At 39.7% G+C, this 25779-nt stretch overlaps 1 protein-coding gene across 4 annotated transcripts in view; it reads right to left on the bottom strand.

Moving 5' to 3' along the window:
• Window positions 1-25779, bottom strand: part of CACNA1D (calcium voltage-gated channel subunit alpha1 D) — a 356488-nt gene that overhangs the window by 194104 nt on the left and 136605 nt on the right. For all 4 annotated transcript variants that reach the window (XM_075073231.1, XM_075073232.1, XM_075073233.1 and 1 more), the window contains exons 4-7: window positions 22270-22409; window positions 15372-15514; window positions 13672-13824; window positions 12259-12455 (exon numbers count right to left, since the gene is read on the bottom strand). In XM_075073231.1, coding sequence (XP_074929332.1) covers window positions 12259-12455; window positions 13672-13824; window positions 15372-15514; window positions 22270-22409 — 633 coding nt within the window. The remainder of the gene's footprint in view (window positions 1-12258; window positions 12456-13671; window positions 13825-15371; window positions 15515-22269; window positions 22410-25779) is intronic.

Raw genomic sequence — 25779 nt, 5'->3', positions numbered from 1 at the left:
ACATGGAGCCATTGATCACTACCCACTGAGCCCGATGATCTAGCCAGCTTTCTATCCACCTTATAGTCCGTTCATCCAGCCCATACTTCTTTAACTTGCTGGTAAGAATACTGTGGGAGACCGTATCAAAAGCTTTGCTAAAGTCAAGGAATAACACATCCACTGCTTTCCCTCATCCACAGAGCCAGTTATCTTGTAATAGAAGGCAATTAGGTTAGTCAGGCATGACTTGCCCTTGGTGAATCTATGCTGACTATTCCTGATCATTTTCCTCTCCTCTAAGTACTTCAAAATTGATTCCTTGAGGACCTGCTCCATGATTTTTCCAGGGACTGAGATGAGGCTGACTGGCCTGTAGATCCCCGGATCCTCCTCCTTCCCTTTTTTAAAGATGGGCACTACATTAGCCTTTTTCCAGTCATCCGGGACCTCCCCCAGTTGCCATGAGTTTTCAAAGATAATGGCCACTGGCTCTGCAATCACATCCGCCAACTCCTTTAGCACCCTCGGATGTAGTGCATCCAGCCTCATGGACTTGTGCCCGTCCAGCTTTTCTAAATAGTCCCAAACCACTTCTTTCTCCACTGAGGGCTGGTCACCTCCTCCCCATACTGTGCTGCCCAGTGCAGTGGTTTGGGAGCTGACCTTGTTCATGAAGGCAGAAGCAAAAAAGCATTGAGTACATTAGCTTTTTCCACATCCTCTGTCACTAGGTTGCCTCTCCCATTCAGTAAGGGGCCCACACTTTCCTTGACCTTCTTGTTGCTAACATACTTGCAGAAACTCTTCTTGTTACTCTTAACATCCCTTGCTAGCTGTAACTCCAAGTGTGATTTGGCCTTTCTGATTTCCCTTCTGCATGCCTGAGCAATATTTTTATACTCCTCCCTGGTCATTTGTCCAATCTTCCACTTCTTGTAAGCTTCTTTTCTGTGTTTAAGATCAGCAAGGATTTCACTCTTAAGCCAGGCTGGTCGCTTGCCATATTTACTATTCTTTCTACACATCGGGATGGTTTGTTCTTGCAACCTCAATAAGGATTCTTTAAAATACAGCCAGCTCTCCTGGACTCCTTTCCCCTTCATGTTATTCTCCCAGGGGATCCTGCCCATCAGTTACCTGAGAGAATCAAAGTCTGCTTTTCCGAAGTCCAGGGTCCGAATTCTGCTGCTCTCCTTTCTTCCTAGTGTCAGGATCCTGAACTCAACCATCTCATGGTCACTGCCTCCCAAGTTCCCATCCACTTTTGCTTCCCCTACTAATTCTTCCCTGTTTGTGAGCAGCAGGTCAAGAAGAGCTCTGCCCTAGTTGGTTCCTCCAGCACTTGCACCAGGAAATTGTCCCCTACACTTTACAAAAACTTCCTGGAATGTCTGTGCACTGCTGTATTGCTCTCCCAGCAAATATCGGGATGACTGAAGTCCCCCCATGAGAACCAGGGCTTGTGATCTAGTAACTTCTGTTAGTTGCCTGAAGAAAGCCTCGTCCACTTCATCTCCTTGGTCTGGTGGTCTATAGCAGACTCCCACCACGACATCACCCTTGTTGCTCACACTTCTAAACTTAATCCACAGACTCGCAGGTTTTTCTGCAGTTTCATACTGGAGCTCTGAGCACTCATACTGTTCTCTTGCATACAATGCAACTCCCCACCTTTTCTGCCCTGCCTGTCCTTCCTGAATAGTTTATATCCATCCATGACAGTACTCCAGTCATGTGAGTTATCCCACCCAGTCTCCGTTACTCCAATCACATTATAATTCCTTGACTGTGCCAGGACTTCCAGTTCTCCCTGCTTGTTTCCCAGGCTTCTTGCATTTGTGTATAGACACTTAAGATAACTCGCTGATTGTCCTGCTTTCTCAATATGAGGCAAGAGCCTCCCCTCTTGCATTCTCCTACTCATGCTTCCTCTTGGTATCCCAGTTCCCCACTTCCCTTAATCTTTAGACCTCTCAAAACTGAGCCCAGATTTTACAATTTGTAATTCATAACCATTGTTAGCAATCTATTTGTTAGCTATTGTTAGCAATCAATAAAGAAGTGCATAAATTAGCCATCTACATATTTATTCGTTAAAGCTAAACATCTTCTTTTTATAATCATGTTTTTAAAATCTTGGAATAAAGACTCAAAGTAAATTAGTATGTGGAATCTTACTGTTCTTAAATGCATTTTAGATACTTCTCTAGTACCCAGTATCTATGTGTTGTAGGTGATGATTCATTGTTAGGTTAGTGTATTTGGCCAGGCAAATAAAACATTTCAAGGTTGTTTCTCCAAGGAAAGCCTGGATGTTAAATGTGGTTGTTTGAAAACAAAATGAGATTCTCCCATTTCTAAATAGCCAGCATAAGATCCCATTGTAACTTACAGCCAGAGGCCTACCCTGGTGGCAGATCAGAACTAAACCACCACGATGGGAACTCTGGGAAGTCCTCACACATGGTTTTCTTTTACACCAAGAAAATGAACTAGTGAGTGGTGCCTCATATGCTGGGTAATTCAGTGAGGGCACTTCAAATTGGGGCATCCTGCACTACCCAAGTGTCCTGAGGTTGATGAATCTTTGCCCTTTACCAACTAATTTGGTTTCAAGATGTTAAGATGGGGTTAATACTATTTCCTGTAGTTTGGATCTATCCGTCTGATGAAGTGCGTGTTTCCCAGTGTATTTCACTCATGAAACTTGTAAAGTATACAAAAAGGTTTGGTCATCTAAATCAATGTGCTCAACAAAACTGTCTATTTATAATTAGTAAAGTGAATGAGCAATAGTGCGAAAGATGGGTCCATCTAACGGTGCTCAATAATAAAGGCCTATAATACGGAGAATAATAATACCAAGTATGATACTAAGTACATAATATCTTTTGAAACAATCTGTTTTGACAGCTAATTCTGCTATTGTTTTGTTTTGTTTTGTTTTTTTAGTGTTTTCTGAAAGACATGGATTCAAATATGGTATAATGGTCTACAATATAATGGATTGAAAAACAGTATATGACTGGTATCTTAATTTACATAGAAGCTGTAAATCAAACAAAAGTACCATATGCAGGTCTGAACTCTATCCAATAAGTTGTGTTATCACCTTAAGAGATTTGGGTTGCTTAAGAAAGACTTATAAACTAAACAGACACATTGGAGCATAAGCTTTCGTGGGTGAATACCCACTTCGCCAGATGCATGTAGTGGAAATTTCCACTACGTGCATCTGATGAGGTGGGTATTCACCCACGAAAGTTTATGCTCCAATACGTCTGTTAGTCTATAAGGTGCCACAGGACTCTTTGTCACTTTTTACAGATCCAGACTAACATGGCTACCTCTCTGATACTTTAAGAAAGACTGTTCAAGTCATTGATCAATCTCTCATTTGTTCCTTCCAGTAAAGGTTTTGGAGTAAGGTATAGTAATTCAGCCGCAGGACCTTTTAGCAGATATCTGGAGTCTGATTTATTTCTAATCTAGTTTCCATCCATTTTATTAAACTTTTGGGGGGCAAAATGCTCTTTTGAAGATTTACAGTGATAGATAAACCTGAGATACTAGAAATGAGCTCAGAATAAATCATCTTCAATTCCTGGATGAGTTCATGGGAATTGGTATCCTCCTGCAAGTAGTTTAAAATCATCGCTCTCCATGTGGACTCTGTTTACACTGTTCATTTGAAACTATTACATTAAATCACCATCCCTCAGGGCTCTATATTCTAGACTTTTTAATATTTATATGTTCCCATTTTACAGTACTATTTGCAGGCCTGTGTTAGATTATCATATTTATGCAGATCTCTACTCTTCTCTCTGTTCCTGAAGTTTCTAATGAGCTGGTACAGCAATCTATTTCTAGCCTCTTTGCAATCTTAGCTTGGATGTTTCTTAGGTTTTTGGATCTAAATAAAAAAAAGGTTTTAATTAGCCCAAATCAACATCTGAAATCTTCTACTGTACTCTCAGATTAAATTAGGTTCCACTGATTAATTCTCAAGAATAAAAACCCAACATGCTATCTCTGGTTCTTAAATGTCATCTATGAAGCCTGTTAATACTGTCATCCAAAATTCCTACCAGTCTATATGTAGCCAGAGATCATGTGCTAGATTTCGAGCTGCCTAAGTCATCAAGGGCTGGGATCATTGTGCACACAGCACAGTCAACCCCTCTGGGGGAAGAAGGGCTTCGCTTCACTTGAGCATTTCCCTTGGATGATCTAGGAGTGTTGTTCACTGACACTAGGGGAGCAGTGTCAAGCAATGCTTAGCAAGTAGAAGGCAAGTGAAAGAAGCAATCAGGGGATTCTGTAGGGTATCCCAGCAAAAAAAATCTGGCATTTTTGGGGGAATATTTCTAGTCTATGGCCCAAACTTACTCAAACGGCTCTGAAGACTCTCATGTGTGCTTTGGTCTTCTTCAGACTGTAGGCTGCAATTCATTGTTGACTAATATTTGTTTGGGTTCTGTAATGCGTCTTCCATTTCTGTAGAGACAGGAAGCTAAATTCCTAATAAAGACTAATATCTTACTTTATCTCTCCAGCTCTAGATGCTCTCTACAAGTTTCTGGCTTATCAATACACTGACTTCAAATTTTTAATATTTGATTGTTTCCAAGACTGTATGTTTTTCACCAAGATATCTCTTGTCTGTGTCTCCAGCTAAGCTTCCTGCTCCGTCTTGATAATACTTCAGTTGTGGGCTGCATCGTTTTGTGTATGGCCCACTGGTGTATTTTGTACTTCACCTGTGGGATTTTTTGTGAATTAGATCTGCAGAATGTTTGGCTGCCTGTCAGACTAAGATCTAGACTTACTTTTTGGCTGTTCTTTCAACTAATTTATAAACATTTTTATTAAGTTTTTGGTTAGCTGCTCTCTGGGATTCTTGCACTAAGAACACTATATAAAATGCATTTGATTATCTGGTTGGTTTCCTGAATGTTTGATTGACAGGCTGAACAACCAACAGACTGACCTGTTTTATTATTGTAGTGATTTTCTCTCAAGAAGCATTAATTGTGTCTTGTGTCCAGCTGTATTTAAGCAGGAGTTATAGCCATTATCTAAAATCTTCATTCTATTAGTAAAATAATTAATGATTGCATTATGTTTTCTATGCACAAGAAGGAAAGATTTCCTTGTGCTTGTAAAAAGCTAATAAGAATATGATGGCTTGTGCTGTCTGTTATGAGAGTAAATTTAGAGAGGTATGGATGCTGTTTGGAGACTTTGTAAGTAAACAATATTAGGGTTTTTCACGCTTAGATAAAGGTGTGTTACTCTCAGTAATATTAATAGGAGGGACATGTTTACAAGGGATGTTCAAAAAGTTCAATATACCCCTAAAGTTTCACTGCATTCAAACAATGTTATAGAAATGATCATTTCAGTTAGAAAACTCTAAGATCATAGAATCATAGAATATTAGGGTTGGAAGAGACCTCTGGAGGTCATCTAGTCCACCCCCCCTGCTCAAAGCAGGATCAGTTACCAGCTAAATCATCCCAGGCAGGGCTTTGTCAAGCCGGGCCTTAAAAACCTCTAAGGATGGAGATTCCATCACCTCCCTAGGTAACCCATTCCAGTGCTTCACCGCCCTCCTAGTGAAATAGTGTTTCCCAATATCCAACCTAGACCACCACCACTGCAACTTGAGACCACTGCCCCTTGTTCTGTCATCTGCCACCATTGAGAACAGCCTAGGTCCATCCTCTTTGGAACCTCCCTTCAGGTAGCTGAAGGCTGCTATCAAATCCCCCCTCACTCTTCTCTTCTGCAGACTAAATAACCCCAGTTCCCTCAGCCTCTCCTCGTAACTCATGTGCCCCAGCCCACTAATTATTTTCGTTGCCTTCCGCTGTACTCTCTCCAATTTGTCCACATCCCTTCTGTAGCAGGGGGACCAAAACTGGACACAATACTCCAGGTGTGGCTCACCAGTGCCGAACAGAGGGGAATAATCACTTCCTTCAACTGCTGGCAATGTTCCTACTAATGCAGCCATTGGCCTTCTTGTTACAATGAGTTAGTGTTGCAGGTAAAGCTTAATATTTGAGACAGATAACAGGCTGCCGAGTGCACACTCCTTTTGGTACATTTTGTTAAAAGTACAGGAATTATGACCGGGTGATGTTTCTTTCTAATATTGGAATATGTTACTATTACAGTACTGGTGTTAAATGATATAATTTTAAAATGTTAATATGTTAAGTAAAGGATCACTGGGACACATGCAGATAACATCTCTAGCTACCCAATACAAAAGGCTTGGAAATACCTCAGATCACATGGAATATTTCAATGAGAGAAGTTAAGACTCCTAACATGCGTCCTTGATACGGTGTGTTATACAGGGGTCCCCACTAAAATCAGCATTTTCCAGCTGGCAGCCAGGTGTATCTGAGATACCACTGTTTTTCCTTACACTTATGGCTTGTCTTCACTGCAATATTAGCTCAAGGTATAACTCAAGCTTTGCCCCTAATTCAGCTCCTGTCCACTCATAAAATCTCTAGCTCAAGTTAAATGATGTTTAAACCTGAGCTAGCTGGCCCATTAGGAGGTGTGGGGTGAAGTCTAAGCACTGTTGCCACTCAAGATAGCAATGCAATGGGGAGCCAGCTACAGGCTACAAATTTGATTTAGCACAACTCATCAGATGCTAATCACTCTGCTAATCCAGTCCCTCATGCTGCTATCAAATTACTTTGTGTGGCTGAGGGTTGTTTCACAGTATGGCCCTGACACTCAAGCTATGCTAGCTTGCATATAGTAACTCAAATACAGTAATTCAAGTTAACTGTTGCAGTGAAGAAAAACAGCTATGATATCAAGGGCAAATTATAGCTTTTTAATGACAGGCACCATAATTTATTATATGTACTCTGTATATCAAATGAAACGGCTGAAAATAAATTGCAAATTATAATGCATCATTACTTTATAAATTAAGCATTGGCCATAAATGTCATGTAAACCTAGACAGTTTTATTTGATCTTCAAGGATATAAAAGCACATCTAGGGCCAGATTTTCAGTGAAAAGTCTGCATTTGCAAAATCCAGGTTCAGCTTTCTGAATGCTTGAGTGTTTGCTAAAGCAAACAGGAAACATGGCAAAGAAAGTGGACATACTCAACTTTAGGATTGATTCAAAGCATTAAGAACCAGTGTGTGTGACACCTGCCATCCTGTCTGACAAAAAAGACCTCCAGAGCTGAAAGCATAAATTTCTACAGACTGAACTAAAGTGCAAGGCTCTACAGCTGGGGCTGTCACAGATTCACATTCTCTGTTTATCAAACATATAAGATGATACACATTGACCAGTGGGTTACATGTATATGCACAACTTAGAATTAGATAAATCTACAGGCATGGGCTCACACACACACACACAATAACCTGATTTTCAGAAATCACAGGCAACTTTGTGAGTAGCAGGACCCATATGAGTCAACAGTAATTGAATGGTGCTCAGCACCTACTAGGACTAAGCCTGAAATCAACTCTGGATATGTACAAGAGAATATTATTATTCAAACTTGGATCATTTCGCAGTGGAGTTCACTGTCATTATCCAGGTTATCGTAAGCAGTATTAGTGAATGTTTTTGGAAGCTGTCATTTTCTGCTGACAGAACATGAAAACATAAGAATGGCCATACTGGGTCAGACCAATCGTCCATCTAGCTCAGTATCCTGTATGCCAATGCCAACAGTAGCCAATGCCAGATGCTTCAGAGGGAATGAACAGAATAGGGTAATTATAGAGTGATTCATCCTGTTGTCCAGTCCCAGAGCGTGGAATTGCATCTCTGATTATCCTATCCTCTGGGAACGTATCTAATTCCTTTTTAAACCCAATTATGCTTTTGGCCTTCACAGCATCCCCTGGCAATGAGTTCCACAGGTTGACTGGGCATTGTGTGAAGTATTTCCTTATGTTTGTTTTAAACATGCTCCCTATTAATTTTACCGGGTGGCCACTGGTTCTTGTGTTATGTGTATAACACTTCCTTATTCACTTCTTCAAACCAGTCATGATTTTATAGATCTCTATTGTATCCCCCTTAGTCATCCCTCCTCTAAGCTGAACAGTCCCAGCATTTTTAATCTCTCCTCATTTTTGTTGCCATTTTTTGTACTTTTCCCAATTATATCTTTTTAAAGCTGGGGCAACCAGAACTGCACGCAGTATTCAAGGTGTGGGCATACTATGGATTTATATAGTGGCACTATGATATTTTGTCTTGTTATCTCTTTTTTTCCTAATGGTTCCTAACACTCTGTTAGCTTTTTTGACTGATTCTGCACATTGACCAGATGTTTTCAGAGAACTATTTGTAATGACTCCAAAATCTCCATCTTGCATCATAACAGTTACTTCAGACTCTATCATTTTGTACGTATAGTTGGGATTATGTTTTCCAATGTGCATTACTTTGCATTTATCAACATTAAATTTCATCTGCCATTTTGTTGCCCAGTTCTGTGAAACCCCTTTATAACTCTTTGCAGTCAGTTTGGACTTAACTAGCTTGAGTAATTTTGTATCAGCTACAAATTTAGCCACCTCACTGTTAATCCCTTTTTCCAGGTCATTTATGAACATGTTGAATAGCACTGGTCCCAGTACTGATCTGCTATTTACCTCTCTCCATTGTGAAAACTCAACATATATTCTTATCCTTGTCTCCTATCTCTTAATTAGACACAAGAAGACCTTCTCCCTTATCCCATGACTCCTTACTTTGCTAAGAGCCTTTGGTGAGGGATGTCATCAAAGGTTTTCTGGAAGTCCAAGTACACTATATCCACCGGATCACCCTTGTCCGCATGCTTGTTGACACCTTTAAAGAATTCTAATACTGTACATTGTAAGCCATGATTTCCCTTTACAAAGGCTGTGTTGAATCTTCACTCATCATAGTGTATTCATCTATTTTTCTGATAATTCTGTTCTGTACTGAAGTTTCAACCCATTTACCTGGTACTGAAGTTAGGCTCACCAGCCTGTAATTGGTAGGATCACTTCTGGGACTGTTTAGCTATCTGACTGTCAAACCACATTTAGTAGTTCTGCAATTTCATACTTGAGTTCCTTCAGAACTCTTGGATGAATACTGTCGGGTCCTGGTGACTTATTATTGTTTGATTTATCAATTTGTTCCAAAACCTCTTCTACACCTCATTTAACAATATACATCAGAATGCAAAACATTGCACGTACTCCCTCCAACCCATCTTACACTTGCCCACAAGGTAACCCTATGTAGGTACTTTTACTGGTCACACAGCAAACAAATGAAAACTGGGAATGTGTGCAGATTCTAATATTTGTATTGTATTTGTGTTTCTATTTGCTGCAGTATTTTTAGCACCTCAGGGGTCACATTTAGAAAGGATCTGTTCTATTGTCCCCATCAATAGCTTCCTAAGACTATAAGACTATAAAAAACCCACAATAACATAAACACAAGTTAAAATACAGAGATAATGGGGTTTCTTTGGGTTCTCTGAACAACCTTATTCAAAACTAATATGTATGCTTTCTTGACTGCACAAGACTTTTACACTTTTATTCATCATTATTACTAAAAGTTTTGCACTTATTATCTAATAGCAGATGAACCTGCCACAGCTTCATCAATAGGTAAAACTAAATTGAGAAAAGGGACATTCTTCCATCCTGGTAAAGAGATGGCAGTTCGGCAGTCAAAGGTGTATTGTGTCTTCAGAGAGAGAGGACCAAGAACCAATTTTATTTAAATGATGTCTTCAAAACAAATTCAGAGCAAAATATTTGGTATATTTTACAAGGTGGGTATGCTTCTTTGTGTTTCTGGTCAATAACCTCAGTGTCTTTTGCAATGAAATGAAAATTGACATCTAGGTAGCGCAAATATTCTCCATGTGGAAAAACTGTATACTTAAATAGCCCGTGTTTGATGATTCAAGGGCATATTGCAAGGCCCATTTGTTTTTTTAATGTTGAGGAAGGGTGGAGTTTTATGATGGTGATCGTCCTTCTATACTGGGGGGGGTTAATTTTTTTATGCATCGGATGAACCAATTGGGTGATTAATTATTAAAGGAAAAAAGTCAGCTTAATTTATTTATTTTATTATGTATGAACTATATATTTTAAAATGTGTTATATCTCCTAGAGCTTTTCGGATAAGTTATCTTTGTATATATTGAAAGAAATAATAAATAACTACCAAAAATGTGGGTATGCTCTGGCTTCCAAAAATTAAAAAAGCATGTGTTCTCTACTGCACCTCTCCTCTGCTCTGACTTCACTTTTATGGGGCATGGAAGATTTGGGTTTTTTCCATCATAAATACAAATGACATAAACACATGCACAAACTGAACATTCATAAAGTCTCCTGAGACAATTTGAAAAAGATAAGGAGAGCAAGCAAGCAAGCAAGACAGTAAGAAAGAGAAAGCAAGAACAAGTGCATGTTCTGATTGTTCCAAGCAACCAGCACCAAATTACAGAAAAGGAAAAATATACCTTATATGAGTAACACTTATGTCGTAAGTGCCTGATCTGGACCAAAGCCTGCATTTTAAGTGTGCTAGTAAGTGCAGAACTGGGCTCTCTTTCAGAGCTCTAACAGTATTTTCTGGTAAGCAAAGTTCAATATTTTGCCAAGTTTGTATCCTGTAATCTTACAGATTGTTGGTTTGCCATTTTAATTATTTTGTAATTGTGATATCATCTTAAGAAATGTCTGTCTAGCTAGGCACTCCCATGTATCATGTTGGATTAAATGCCAGGGCTACATGTGCTGATGTGGTACTGTATTTCATTTTTAGCTACAATATGCTTCATCTTGATTTGCAGCAAAAGACCCCAGGCTACATAAGTACCCATTCACTGGGATAATACCATACCCTTTACTGCCTTATTTCACAGAAGAATTTTGATATTAGCAAATAATCTCACATGGCCACACTCAGCCACAAAGCAATCTAAACTGTGGGCTACTCTGAGCAACAGACCCACAGACTCACTCCTAGGCTGCAGTTCCAGCAACAAAAAAAGTTCAAATTTGTTTAGCAACTTCCCCCCATTTTAACATAATTTTGTTCAGAATTTTTTTAATCTTTTTTTTGCTTCATCAGTCCTTTAAAATCTAAAATTTTTATCTTCATTTACTAAGATCTTGATTTTGTAAACACTTACTACTGAGCAGAGTGATTACTATGAAAAGTCCCATTGACTTTAAGCAGGAAGTTTGGTCTTGTGGTTAATGCATTAGACTAGAACTCTGCCACAGACTTCCTGTATGACCTTGCACAAGTCCCCTAGGGTCAGATTTTTAGAGGTACTGAGGGGCCTAAATACGTAGATAACTGCTTAATTCCCCTTGACTGCAATGGGCGTTAACGCTCTTCTGCAAATCCCATTAAGTATATATTTGCATATTTAGATGTCTAAATACCTTTAAAAATCCGTACCTTAATTGCTCTGTGCCTTAGTTCCCCATCTGTACAATGGGAATGAAAATATCTCCTGTCTCCTTCTGATTGTCCATTTATACCGTAAGATCTTTGCAGTAGGGTCTGCTTCTCACTATGCCCCTGTGTAGTGCTGGATACAATGGGACCCTAACCTTAGCTGTGGTCTCTAAGTGCTACTTGTAATGCCAAAAAATATGTACTGTGCTTAGTAATACAAAAGAGTTTTCAGGATTGGTTCCTATGCAGTAGTGATGGCCTTTGATATATATTTTTGTTGTTTCTATGGCGACATACTTGGGATGGAACCTTTCTTGAAGCATGATAGTCAAGGCTTGGTATGTCTGAAAAAATGGTTTGTAGGCCCCAAGGCAAATGAAGCCAGTTGAGAGCTTGCTTGGGTCTAATTTTCTATAATACTATGAAGATGCAAAAAGAGAGAGCTTTTAAACAAAATCAGAAAAGACCTACTTAAAAACTATAGGCTTGCAAAAGAATGCTAGTCCAAGGGACAGAAATATAAGATTAAATTTATCCAAATAGAATAGGCTTAAAAAAACCAGCAGTGCAGAAATCTGCTTCTGAAAGGGCTTTTTAGCCTGAGGAATCCAGTGAGATGCTATGACTGGAAGAAGAGTGCAGCTGTGCTCCTTTGCAGCAGAACTATCTTGCCAAGATTTCTTGTTCACAGTGTTGTTAAACATAGCTAGTTTCTCATCTGCATATTGAAGCTTGTTTTAAGAGTAAGCATAGTTCAGAGATTTCTATTTTCCACCAAGCTACTTACCCAGTACAACACATCAGTCCATCCTTCCATGGTTATACACTGGAACACAGTTAACATCGCAAAGGCAAAATTGTCAAAGTTGGTTATGCCTCCATTTGGTCCAACCCAGCCGCCCCTACATTCAGTGCCATTTATGGCACACTGACGTCCATTCCCTGAGAATGCGCAAGGTGCTGGATCATCTTCAACTAATATATCTGAAATTGACCAAAAACATTTCAGAATTCTGCATTCTCAACATATTTGTGAAATAACTTGCTTGTGAGGAGAAACTCCAACACTGATGGACTACAGACAGCATTACTTGGAGAGATTATTCATTCAAGGCTTGATCCTGAAAGGTGCTGGGAGTCTAAGGGTAATGGAGGGCACTCATCTCTTAGGATCAAGTATACAGAGCTCTTCTTCCGATCTGGAAAAAGTAATCCGAGTGTCACAGTAAAACAGAAAGTAGGACAGATTATTAATCACATGGAGTTAACACTCTGTCCCACCTTGTATTTAGCTGTGACACCCGGATTACTTTTTCCAGACCTGAAAAAGAGGTCTGTGCAGGTAGAAAACTTGTCTCTTTCATCAGCAGAAGTTGGCCCATTAAAAGGTATTATCTCACCCACTTTATCTCTCTCATGTCTTGGAGCCAGCATGGCTACAACAGTGCAAATGAAATGAAGCACGTTGCCAGCTGTAGGTAACACAATGAATTTTTCAATTACTGAAGTTTATCTAACATATGCTTTCTTCTTGTTATTCTTTCTTCCTTTTTCCATCCCATATTAACAATTTCCTTCCTCTCAGCAAGTAAGCAGTTCCGGACTAGATCCTGCATTTAGTCTATTCCATTCCAGACCTCACTGGTGGAAATGTACCCTGCTTACAAAATTTCATTTCTCTAGTGATGATCTTTCACTCCTCCGAAGATGTCCCATACTAAATATTTTCACTGTATCATTTAAACCTACATCTGAATGTAGGAAGATTGGATTCCTCTATTACTCATCTCAGTGCTTGCTTCTATAATCATGCTGCCCAAAGTGCTGAAGCAGAGAGACAGCCAGCTTTCTGCCTCAGGAGGGAATGTCTGCTCCGTGATATGACTAGCTCTTCACTAGTCTGGGATTCGAAATCCAATTACTGTGTTTCCCACTGTAGGCTGTCGCTACATTATTGGGCTGACCCTTTGGCTACATTTTTTTAAAAAACAAGATCAGTTCATTGCAAGTATCAGGGCTCTATTGTTTAGTTAGCATTTTAAAATTTAACATGCTTTTCCTAAAATCATGCAACCTTATGGAAACGAAGATTTACAGCAGTTTTAACATCGAGGGACTTATCATGCTCCCACTGAAGTCCCATTGACTTCAAAGGGAGTAGGATTGGTCCCTTATGTAAATTAATGGCTTAATTACTTACCTGAATCAACAAGAAAACATGATTTGTGCATTTTTCCAATAAAAAGTTCCAATCCTATAATAGCATAGATTATGATTACAAATAATACCAAAAGGGCAATATGGAGCAGGGGAACCATGGCTTTTATAATGGAGTTCAGGACAACTTGTAAACCTAAAAAAAAAAAAAAGCACACACACAGTGAGTTAGACTTTCTACAGCATTAACTTTTCCTGACTATGAAATCTTTTGCAATGACACAATTAGAAACACATAGAAATGCCATCAATTTAAAAAGTGTGGTGAATCTATGGTTTCCACTGAACAAAACATACCAAAAACTTCCTGCACCAGCTCACAGCCAGAATTTTCAAGCTGCTCAGTTTCAAAAGTGAGTGTCCAAGCACAGGGGTGCTTTAAAAATTTTTAAAGCTTTGTATTCTGTTGCAAAATTCTAACTGAACATCATCAGTGTTCAGCTAGGCTAATGTAATAGAAAGCAATGCTTGAAAGGCAGCAACAAGAATCCATACTCCTCAGGTAGTATGAATTCCACATGGTGCTGGGATTTTACATCACCTGAAGAATCTTGAAAAATCCTGTGCTCAGGCCATATCTTGCAATGAGCTCAGGGTAGGCAGGTGCAGAGGGTCCATCTGCACAGAGCTCATTGCAGGATTAGGCATTTGGTCTGGAAGGTTTATAGTGTTGTTAGAGAGCACTACACCTGTATGGTAAAGATCTTTAAAACTGATACACCAAAAACAACTTTAAAATATAAACATACTTGGACACATTCATTTACCTTTCACATCATTTTTATAGTTTTTCCCTAAATGTCTATTGGTTAAATTCTGCACTGATAGCACTTCAAGCCTCAAGTGACTGGGAGCTGGGCCGGTATCAATGAAGCAGAATATGGCTCGCTTGTATTTAAACAAAGGCTTTACACATCACAGCATACCCTTCCCCTCCACTCCCATTCTGCTTGATTCCCCACTGAAGTTATTTTCCTAAATCTGTGTCATCACAATCATTTCCATGGCAACAGATTATGATGTAATAAACACAGCATTATTAATTTGCTGCTGGATCAAATGTGGGAAGCTGGGTTGAGAAACAGAGAGGCCTCATTCAACTCAAAGCATCAATAATTAGTAACGAATGAAAGGGAAATAGGATAATTAGAAAATTCAAGCATCTTTTTTAAATAATTGCTCTATTTTTCAAGTCTCCTACTTTTGGAAATTGCTCTTTTATTCCCTGTGGTGTAAGCATCAGTAAATCCCATTAAGATCAACAGAAGCTATTTGCGCGCAGGCAGGGCAGAAAACGTTGTTTGCCTTGGCATACATTTACCTGCATATGGACAATTTTAGGAGTAGCTACATAGTATGTTTCCCGGGATCTGATGCATTTGCTTTTGATGTTTAATTTACTTCATATAAAACTTCTAAAAGTTAAATGTATTCTTCTATCTGGCTAGTGAACTGTGTAAGACGATCATACACTGAATGAGTTCACAATCCCTTATTCTATTTCAAACAGGATATTGTACATCTTGAAACACATTTTATCTACATAACCAGATAACGAAAGTCAACGTTCCCTGTCACTTTTATTCTACTCTCTAGAGCAAGAAGGTTAAATAATATGAAAAGATAACACAATGGAGTGGTTATTTTATTCACTCCAACAGAATTAAATAGAAAATAGCTTACTGGGCACTCCTGACACAAGCCGGAGAGGTCGCAACACACGAAAGGCTCTTAGGGCTTTGACATCAAAGCCACCTGGTTTGCCACCTGAGTGGCTACCTCCTTCTGTTTCTTTGGTTAATTGTTCCAAAATTACACTAAACAATCTACCAAATAAAAAAAAAAAAAAAAGAAAGGTCATTATCACCATCCATTTACCAAGTAATCAAAAGTGTTAGGAAATTGCTTGAACTGAGAATAGTTCTGAAAAGCTGTTCAGCTGTTGAAATGACATATACTTATGTATTAAATCATGATACGAGGGTTATGAAGTGCAAGAAATCCTAATCCCCCAAGAGACGGATGACCACACAGTGTTAATTTAGTGGATATTCTGCTAGTATATAGTCTCTGCCAGTTTTACACAGATGAAACTACTTTATCACGGCTTTTTGTTCAAACATTTCAGACTGTGAGGTTTGCAAAATCAGTCTTTCCGTTAGAACATTAAATAGATAATGACAAGAAACTCCCAGTTTTAAACCATGTAGATTATATGAATTCCCTATGACACTACAAGTCAACATTCTAAACAGTCAGCAAAAGGAAAAAAACCACCAAAATGTTCTCTTTACAGTCAGACATTTCATAAACTGTTTCTCAACTGTCAGAAGCCATTTACTAAAATAGCGTCAGAATGGAAGTTCAGTAACCATAAAGGTTAAAACTGAAGCAGATGGTTAAGGTCAGCGGTGGTCTCATGTTTTGTTTCATTTTTGCATGCTATATTTCAATTTGCATTGTGAAAACGTCCATGTTTTGTAGATTTCAGGTCTGAGCCATGCAAGCCATAGTGAGCATCATCCAGTTTTCCACACAGAACTATCATTCAATGCCTGATCAGAACTCAGCCTAGTTCCATTGAAAGGTCTGTGAAGCTCAGCAAAAATTTCAATAAACTTGGCCTGTATTTTAGGTTTATAACATACACCTGAAAGCAGGAAAATGTTCTCTGGTTTTGAGTTTTGTCAGGAAAACTTCCCCAGTCTGTCCCATCATCTGTGGAGCTCCTAGATCCTGGGGTCATGATCTGATCCACTGAATTTACACAAATCAGAGACCTCCATATTTTAAGAGATGGCAGAATGCAGACATTTAACAGTTTATGCCCTGATTCGGCAGGGTAATTAAATATGGGCCTAACTGTAACCATGTGAGTAATCGCATTGACTTCAGTGAAACTATTTATGTTCTTAAAGTTAGGCACATGCCTAAGCATGTTGCCGAAATCAGGGCCTGAGTGGGGGGGATGCTGTCAGGCACTCTGTTCATAAGTAATTCCTCAAATTAGAGGTCCACAGGTACAGTAAAATGCTGTGCAAGCTTCGTCCCTTGGGACCCAATTCTGGACTCTTTTCTCAGGTAAAGCGCCCATTGAGAACAATGGAAATTTGGCCTGAAAAGAGAATGCAGGGCCAGGCACTAAACAAGTGTGTGGATTATTCTCTAAGCAATCTATAAACTGATTGATTTCAATGAGAGTTTTGACTGAGTCGGGACAGAGAAAAATGTGCAGGGCTGGCTTTCAGTTCTGCCAGGATATATCACTCCTGTCAAATCCACCAAGCTATAAAGCCATCAAGCCCTTGATTTTCTTTAAAACATAATATTTACTATCCAATACAGTGTACTAAGGGCATTTAATATTCTTTTAATTAAATGTCCAAATTATTTATGTTAGAAAACTGCCTTTTGTATATGCACCATAATTTCTTGTCTTATTGATGTGCATTTTGGAATGGTTGTCATGATTTTGCCTTTGGAGCTATTACATTTTCTGCTGACAATGCACAGCAAGACCATTTAATTTAATGTATCTAGTGCTGGACACCAGTGGCAACTCTTTTGAAGCTATTAAAATGTAAATGTGAAATTCCATAACAAATCCATTCAAAAGGAATGATATCTAGAGATGATTCCATCTTTACATAGGGTCAAATACAATAATCAATTTTTCAGTAGGCTTCTCTTTTAAGGGTACAAATTAACCAAATAACTGGCCCTGTACTGGCTTATCATGTTCTGTAACTGATTATTTTAAAAGTAGGGTGCTTAGATAAGAGTGCTTCATTTCCTGTGAGCCACTGACCTGTTTTCTGAGGGTTTCTTTTATTCTGTATGCTGGGTTGGATCTTTGACTACATGGCTTGAACCTGGTATACCAAGCCTTCCTATTCTGAACTGGTGAAAGGGCAGGGACTTGGGTCATGGAATGAGGCTTTGAGTATCTGATGGGACACAATCCAATTCTTACCGCGGATTCAGGGTTAGCATTTAATGTAATTAAACTTAGCCAGTTGTAGTTACTGTTTTATAAGTAAGTGGTAATTTTCTTGTTATCACATGATATTTTGGAGACAGAGGGCCATATAAAGGTGACATACCAGATGGTATGACACAGACCTCCCCTTACACTAATTTATCCTCCTTTACACTCACTCACACACGTCACTCACAGAGATGTACGAGAATTTGGTTTAAGACACACCAATGCCTCCCAGTAACAAGGTTAGATGAGGTGTGCTAGTTTAGGGATTTGCTCAACTGCCCAGGGCTACAGTAATCACACAGCCACCAGATAAGAGACACAAAGGGGTACACTACTCCAAAGATTGCTTGGTCTGAGAAAGGAGCTCCCTTGTGTGAAGTCCGCAGCACGTGCTCATTAAGCACCCCACCACAGAAAGGCCTCACCAAGCACCATGTGCCCTGGGTCCAATCTGTTGAGGATCACTTGACCTGATGCAGATCCTGATTACATGATGATTATCTATTATTTATATTACTGTAGAACTTAGTCATGACCTCTTGCACATCGCAGGCCACAGAACCTTGCCCACCCATAACTTCTGGCTGAGTTACTGATATCCTCAAATCTTCATTTAAAGACTTCAAGGTATACAGAATCCACCATTCACTCTAGTTCAAACCAGCAAGTGATCTGTGCTCCACACTGCAGAGGAAGGCAAAAACAAAAAACAAAAAAAACCCCACAGGCTCTCTGCCAATCTGACTTGGGAGAAAATTCCTTCCCAACCCCAAATGTGGTATTCAGTTAGACCCTGAACATGTGGGTCAGACCCACCAGCCAGAGACTTGGGAAAGAATTCTCTGTAGTAACTTCAGAGCCATCTCCATCTAGTATCCCATCTCTGGCGATTGGAGATAGTTGGTAAAAGCAGACCTTGATAGACCATATGCCATTGTTGGCAATCTCACCATGACATTCCCTCCATAATCTTATCAAGCTCAGTCATATAACAAGTTGGGATTTTTGCTCCCTACTATTCCCTTTGCAAAGCTGTTCCAGAGCTTCACTCCTCTGATGGTTAGAAATCTTCATCTAATGTCAAGCCTAAACTTATCCATGTGTACTTGTGCCAACATCTGCCCTTAACTTAAATAACTCCTCTCCTCCCTGGTGTTTATCCCTCTGATGTATTTATAGATAGCAATCATATCTCCTTATAGCCTTTGTTTTGTTAGGCTAAGCTCTTTAAGGCTCTTTAGTAAGGTAGGTTCTTCATTCCTCCAATCATCCTAGTGGCCCTTCCTGTATCTGTTCCAGTTTGAATTCATCTTTTTTAAACATCGGAGAGCAGAATCTCACACACAGCATTCCAGATGAGGTCTCACAGTGCCTTGTTTAATGGTAATAACACTTTCCTATCTTTACAGGAAATACTTCACCTGATGTACCATACAATTGCATTAGCCTTTTTCATGGCTGCACCACATTGGCTGCACCACAGTTATCCTCTGATCGACCAATACTGCAGTCTCTCTCATCCTCTGTCACGTCTAACTGATACATCCCCATCTTACAGAAAAAAATCTTTTTATTAGTCCGTAAATTCATGACCTAGCACTTTCCTCTATTAAATTTCATCCTATTTCTATTGCTTCAGTTTTCAAGGTCCTCCAGATCTTCTTGTACGATATTCCAGTCCTCTTCCATTTGGGCAATACCTCCCAACTTCGCCTCATCTGCACAGTTTGTTAGCACACTCCCACTTCTCCCACTTTTTGTGCCATGGTCATTAATGAACATGTTAAATAATATCAGTTTCAAGATCAATCCTTGAGGATCTCATAGTAACCTAGTAACCTTCCTCCAGCCTGACAGTTCACTTTTCAGCATGATCTGTTGTAGTTTCCCTTTTAACTAGTTATTTACCCACCTTTCAGTCATCATATAAATCCTCATTTTTTCCAATTTAACTAATAATTTCCTATCTGGAACTGCATCAAATGCCTTACTGAAATCTATCTACAGCATTTTCTTGTCTAGAAAATCAGTTATCTTCTCAAAGAAAGAGATCAGGTTGGTCTGGCATGATCTACCTTTTGTAAAACTATGTTGTACAGGGATTCTCAAACTGGGGTTAGGGACCCCTCAGGGGGTCATGAGATTATTACATGAGGGGATCGCGAGCTGTCAGCATCAACCCCAGGCCCTGTTTTCCTCCAGCATTTGTAAGGTGTTAAATGTATTTTGAAGTTACAAGGGGGGTTGCACTGAGAGGCTTGCTATGTGAAAGGGGTCACCAGTACAAAAGTTTGAGAACCATTGAGGTGTTGTATTTTATCCCAATTATCCCTTAACTACTCTCCCTTTCAAAATTTGTACTAAGACCTTGCATACAATTGAAGTCAAACTACTGGGCCTATAGTTGTTTGGATCACTTTTGTCCTTTTCTTAAATATAACCAGGGGCAGCTCCAGGCCCCAGCATGCCAAGCATGTGCTTGGGGCAGCATGCCGCCAGGGGCGCTCTGCCAGTCGCCGGGAGGGCGGCAGGCAGCTCCGGTGGACCTCCCACAGGCATGCCTGTGGAGAGTCTGCTGGTCCCACGCCTGCGGGAGGTCCACCAAAGCCGCAGAACCAGTGGACCCTCCACAGGCACGCCTGCGGGAGGTCCACTGGAGCTGCCTGCCGCCCTCCCGGTGATTGGCAGAGCGCCCTCCGTGGCATGCCACCATGCTTGGGGCGGCAAAATGTCTAGAGCCGCCCCTGAGTACAAGTATTATAATTTGCAATTCTCCAATCACAGGATACAACCCCCGAGTTTACAGATTCATTAAAAATCCTTGCTATTGGCCTTGCAATTTCATGTGTAAGTTCCTTTAATATTCTTGGATGAGGATTATCTGGGCCCCCCGATTTGGTCCCGTTAAGCTGTTTGAGTTGGCTTCCAGCTCAGATGTGGTAATTTCTATTTCCATATCCTTGTTCCCATTAGCCACCCTCCTACTGTCTGCAAGTTCCTCATTACTCTTATTAAAAACTGAGGCAAAGTATTTGATAAGATGTTTACCCACACCTACATTAACTTTAATCTCTACTCATCCTCAGTGTTCAGCAGTCCCCCTTCTTTTTTTGTTTTTATTTATATGGCTAAAGAAACTTTTACTGTTGCTCCCTTTACTCCCACTTTAACCATGGCCCAGAATGTGCCAGGAGACTGGTACTATGACAATAATTTCAATAACTTTCATTATTTAAAAATAAAATTTGAATATTGGGTATTTACATGTACACAAAACAGCAGATTTAGTAATTACAATTATTTCCTCAAAATCTTGGCCTTTCCCATTAAAACATATCATTTTCCTTCATTACCTCAATGGTGTGAGTTAGAAACTCTCTCTCTCCCCCTCAAATTCCTGGCTCATTTCAATTAAAGGCAAACTCTGAGTATCATTTAAACTATTTTTAAAAATGCATTATGAAACATTGCATGCCAAGGCTTTCTTTGCAAGTCAGCAGCTATATTTCAAGTGATGTTAAATGACAGAGCATTTTACTACGATCTTTTTTTTTTTTTCTTAACAGGATCTTCACTATTGAAAAAATTCCTGATTTCAGTCTGATCAGAAAATATTTGCATATTTTGGGGAAAACAGAATATATGCTATAAGATTAACTCTTTGATGCCTCAACATAGGATCTCCTAATGCAGCATGTAACACAAAGAGAACCAATGCTAACTGATAATATAAAACCTGCTGACACAACAAGGATGCTGCATAGCCCTTACACAGTTACACAATGACAATGAGGAGGGTGTAAGGAATTTCCACACATTTGTGGGCTAGGCAGAAGGGCAGTTGCTGCACAATGAGGTGTCCAGGAAATGCTCCCTCACTACTCCCCTTGGGGTTCACGGCACCCCACAGGGGACAGCAAGGGCTGAATGTAAACAGAGTCATAGTTCTATCCTATCCTCTGCATCATGCTGTCCAGCTGTGTGGTGGGGAAGGGGCCAATGTGCTGCATCCCATGAAAGGGGACAGAAGTGTCCAGTCTACCTCCCATGCCAGGGAGGTGTAGCAGGTGCTCTGTCTCTTTGAAGCAGGCAGAGCTTTTCCGGTGATGCGTGTGGGGCAGTGCAACTCTACATGCACCCTCAACACTGGGCTGTGCTTAAAAGACACAGCTGAGCCCTGAAGGATTATGGACCCAACCTAGCAAACCTCTACTCATATGAACAGTCCCGGTGGGTGCAATGAGACAACTCATATGTACAAGAATTTGCAGGACAGGGCTGTAATACTGGACCTTGTTATGCCATCCACTTTTAGGCCAAACTCATTGAATGCATCGTGGTTTTCTGCTTTAAGGCTGATTGTACAATATGGCCCAAGTTCCTCCATTCTGAACTGGAAACATTTTAGGGCTTGATCCTGCATCTTCACTCATGTGAGCTGACCAATAAATTATGTATGAGTAAAAGTTAGTAGGCTTCGTCCCTTAGTCCCATCAGAACAAGGCATACAGCTACCTTGTCATAAAGACGATACCACATTTTCAGAACAATATTTTTAAAAGCCTTGTTTAAAGTGAAGTGCGAACGACTTACCCTACTACTACTATTACAAAATCCAGTAAATTCCATCCATTTCTAACGTATGCATTGGGGTGTAATAATAATCCATATGCTATAATCTTCAAAAATGTTTCAATTGTAAAAATAATCAGGAAGGCATATTCTACTTTCTCCTGAAAAAGAGGAGAAGAAACAAGTATTAGAATAAAAGATGAAGAAATGTAAAAGGTTCTCTCTTTAATGAAAGGTTAATATGGATCATTGAATAATTACATCGTACCGATTAGCATTAGGAAGACACACTGCCTCAAGATGGTCTCTCTCTTTGAATCTAAACAGCCCTTTCATGGCATTTGACATAATATTTAGACCAGTCAACACCACTGGCTATAATTAGGTGGGAATTTCCTTGTTTTGACATTGCTTTGGAGACAAAGGTCCAAATTTATGTTCCAATTCTGCAAACTCTTGTGCACATCCTTAACTTTATGTATGTGAGTTGCCCCATTAATGCCAGTGGGAATCCTCACAGACATAAAGTTAAGCACATGCCTAAGTGTTCGCAGGACTGGGTCCTTAGAGTGCTAATTAAAGAGGTATAACTTAGTTTCCCTTACATTCACCTAAACTCAATTAGAATCCATAAATCCTAACTGTTTCCACTCTACTGATGTGTAAAGGAGTCTGAGGTGCTGTGTCTAAGGAGCAGGATGGCATACGTTAAGATGGCCCTTATCATACTTTAATTTTACACCTTCTTACAACAGCAAGTAAGTTACACATCACATCAGCACAGCCCATCAGCAGAATGGATGTAAGTTGGCCTAAACATAATATAAAGGAGCCTAAGTTAGTTTAAGGGGCTCTGTGTTATACCAATTTACACTTCAATTCTGAATTTGCCCCAATGTATTTTTAGAAAAATGTATCATTTATTCATATTATTAAAACTTGCATTTTAAATATGGTTAGAGATGTACCTTGAATTTATTTTAATATTTTCATCGCTAATTGGGTTACATATTTTCTATTAGAGGCTTCCTATTTGCTTTATTAAACAAATATTTAGTATATTTGGATTTGGGGTAAATTGTGAAAAGAGTTGCCTACCAAAATGGATCAGTTAACACATCTATTCTTTTCACATTTTGAAATCATCACTTCATCAGTTAATATAACATTTTTGTTTACTTGTCTGCTGCTACACAAGGGTTGGAGCCAAGAAAACAAGACATGAAGAGAATGATTCACATTTTTTATACTCAATTTGGAATTCATTGGCAATTGTTCACTACAGTCATACACAACATTAACTATTTGAAATTTAAACTGCTCAATAATGATTACATCCTTCCACTATCTATTCAAACATTACAGACAAGACACACAAAGATATATATTATTATTGGCTATTTATTTGTTAGGCAGCACTGATACACTCATACACACACAAATAAAAAGACAATCCCTGACCAAGTAATTTCCAATCTAGAAGACCGACATTGGGAGGATACCCAGAGGAGTGGCTTAATTTAGGTGGTGGGAAGTGGAGGATTGTCCTCGCTCATAGAAAACTGCCTGGAGTTGGGTGGGAGCTTCTCCTTGGATGGCAGTCCCCAAATTGATCTGTCTGGAAAGGCAGGGGTTGCCTCTCCACCTCTGCAAAAGGAGAAAGGCATTCCACTTTTCAAAATTCACCACTGCAGAGGGCCTCCCGGCCTCTATCATGCCTGGCAGTATGGCTCCAGGAGATATAGTGCCAGTGGTTCCTCTGCCCGCAGATGCCCCATGTGCCCTCTGGAACCCTACTTGTGGGGACTCCTGCGGGTACTGTACAAACACTGAATCACATCAGGCTGCATTAATTTTAGGGTGTTTTCTTTGGAGGAGAGTGGGGGGATGGAAATTTATTCACTTTCTCCCACCTCTCTTTCCCCTCCAGATTTCCTCCTCCTAAACCCTCTGTATGGTAGACCTCTGGTCCCTTTAAAAGTCCTCTGCAGGATGTAGGGCAGTGGGGGAACATGCCACAGAGGCATCTTGCTCTCCAGCACAGGAATATGGAGATCCATGCACATATCACAGAGAAATGACTATCCGCCTTTGGTTTTTATTTGTAAATGTTATTCCTGATCCCATAATGCTGGGGGTGAACAATGAGGGTGAAATAGGGCTGTAGGAGGAAGCTAAAAGACTGGTGCATGGGGTTGGGGAGCAGTTCTTTGCATAGAGGGAACTGTGGAGGAAGGCATGGAGACATAGTCTTACATATTATCAATACTCCTGAGAAATACACTGTAAAAATACTGACAGAGCCTAATGTTTACACAGTATAAAAGAACAAAAGGAAGGCAAACAATATTATTGTTGGCATTTGTTACAGGTGAAATACATATTAGTAGCCCAAGTAGTAAGTAGAAAGGTGGAATCATAAGAGATGGAGAGTGTTGTCTAATACAATTTGTACAGCTTCTTTTTGTGGAGCTGCTTTAGATAATGCATCAGTTGCTATGATTAGCAACTACTGGCAGTCAGGAAATCCTGGTCTTCTAATGGGATGTGCCCTGTGATCTAAAAGACTTCTTCCATCTCTAAATTTTATTATGGTAGGGGCCTACTCCTACTACCAGTCAGCTACAAGACTCCCATGGACTTCAATGGGAGCAGAATAAAATGGAAAAGGTGCTTTTTGAGATATTCAAAATAAAATTATGAATAATTTACATAATTCTATTTTTGCCTTCTTCACTGCTTTTAATTATTCTTTACGTCCACTTGGCTTCTGTGGGAGCAGGATCGTTTGCTATCTACTAAAGAGTATTGCAAACATTCCATGCATGCAATATCTGATGTAAGTCAAGCTCCTTTTAAAAAAAAAAAACACAACCCAAAGGTGATCATTCTTATTGTCATGAAAATATAAGTTCTTTTTAACAGATTAGGGAGAAAAAAATATGTTGCCATTTCAGTGTGATTATATTTTACATTCTCACTGAAGACTGAAAAGGTCATCACCAGGGAGCAGGGGGTGGGAGCACAGAAAGCATACAAGGTAAAGAGAAACGACATTTGAGCAAGGATCTATTTTGTGGAGTTTGAGCCTTTATGAACCTCACAAATTCTTATAGATTTACAAATCTTCCTCCCTCTCCCCCCGCACTTAAAGTGAGCATGATAGTCTCAGGGGTTATGTTTTTAGAAGTGTTTCTAGCTCACCTAAAATCTGTGCTATATATTGGAGATAGAAGAACTCCTTACAATCTAGGCTAGCATAAGCGGAAGCAAAAACAACCTACAAGCCCTCTCCTAGAGATTCCCTTGTTGGAGGGACTCCCTAGGAGACATAGGGTACGTCTACACTGCACGATTACTTCGAATTAGCTTAATCCGATATTACAAAACAGATCTAATAAAATCGGTTTAGCGCGTTCACAGTGGGATCACGACATCGATTGTTCGCGTCCATGGTCCAAAGCTACCATCGATTTCAGGAGCGGTGCACTGTGGGTAGCTGTTCCTCAGCTATCCCATAGTTCCCACTTC

The sequence above is a fragment of the Chelonoidis abingdonii genome, chromosome 17 (assembly GCF_003597395.2).
Source record: "Chelonoidis abingdonii isolate Lonesome George chromosome 17, CheloAbing_2.0, whole genome shotgun sequence".
Classification (NCBI taxonomy): Eukaryota; Metazoa; Chordata; order Testudines; family Testudinidae; genus Chelonoidis; species Chelonoidis abingdonii.
Note: the sequence above shows the minus strand (reverse complement) of the source record. Positions and strands in the feature narration are given on the sequence as shown.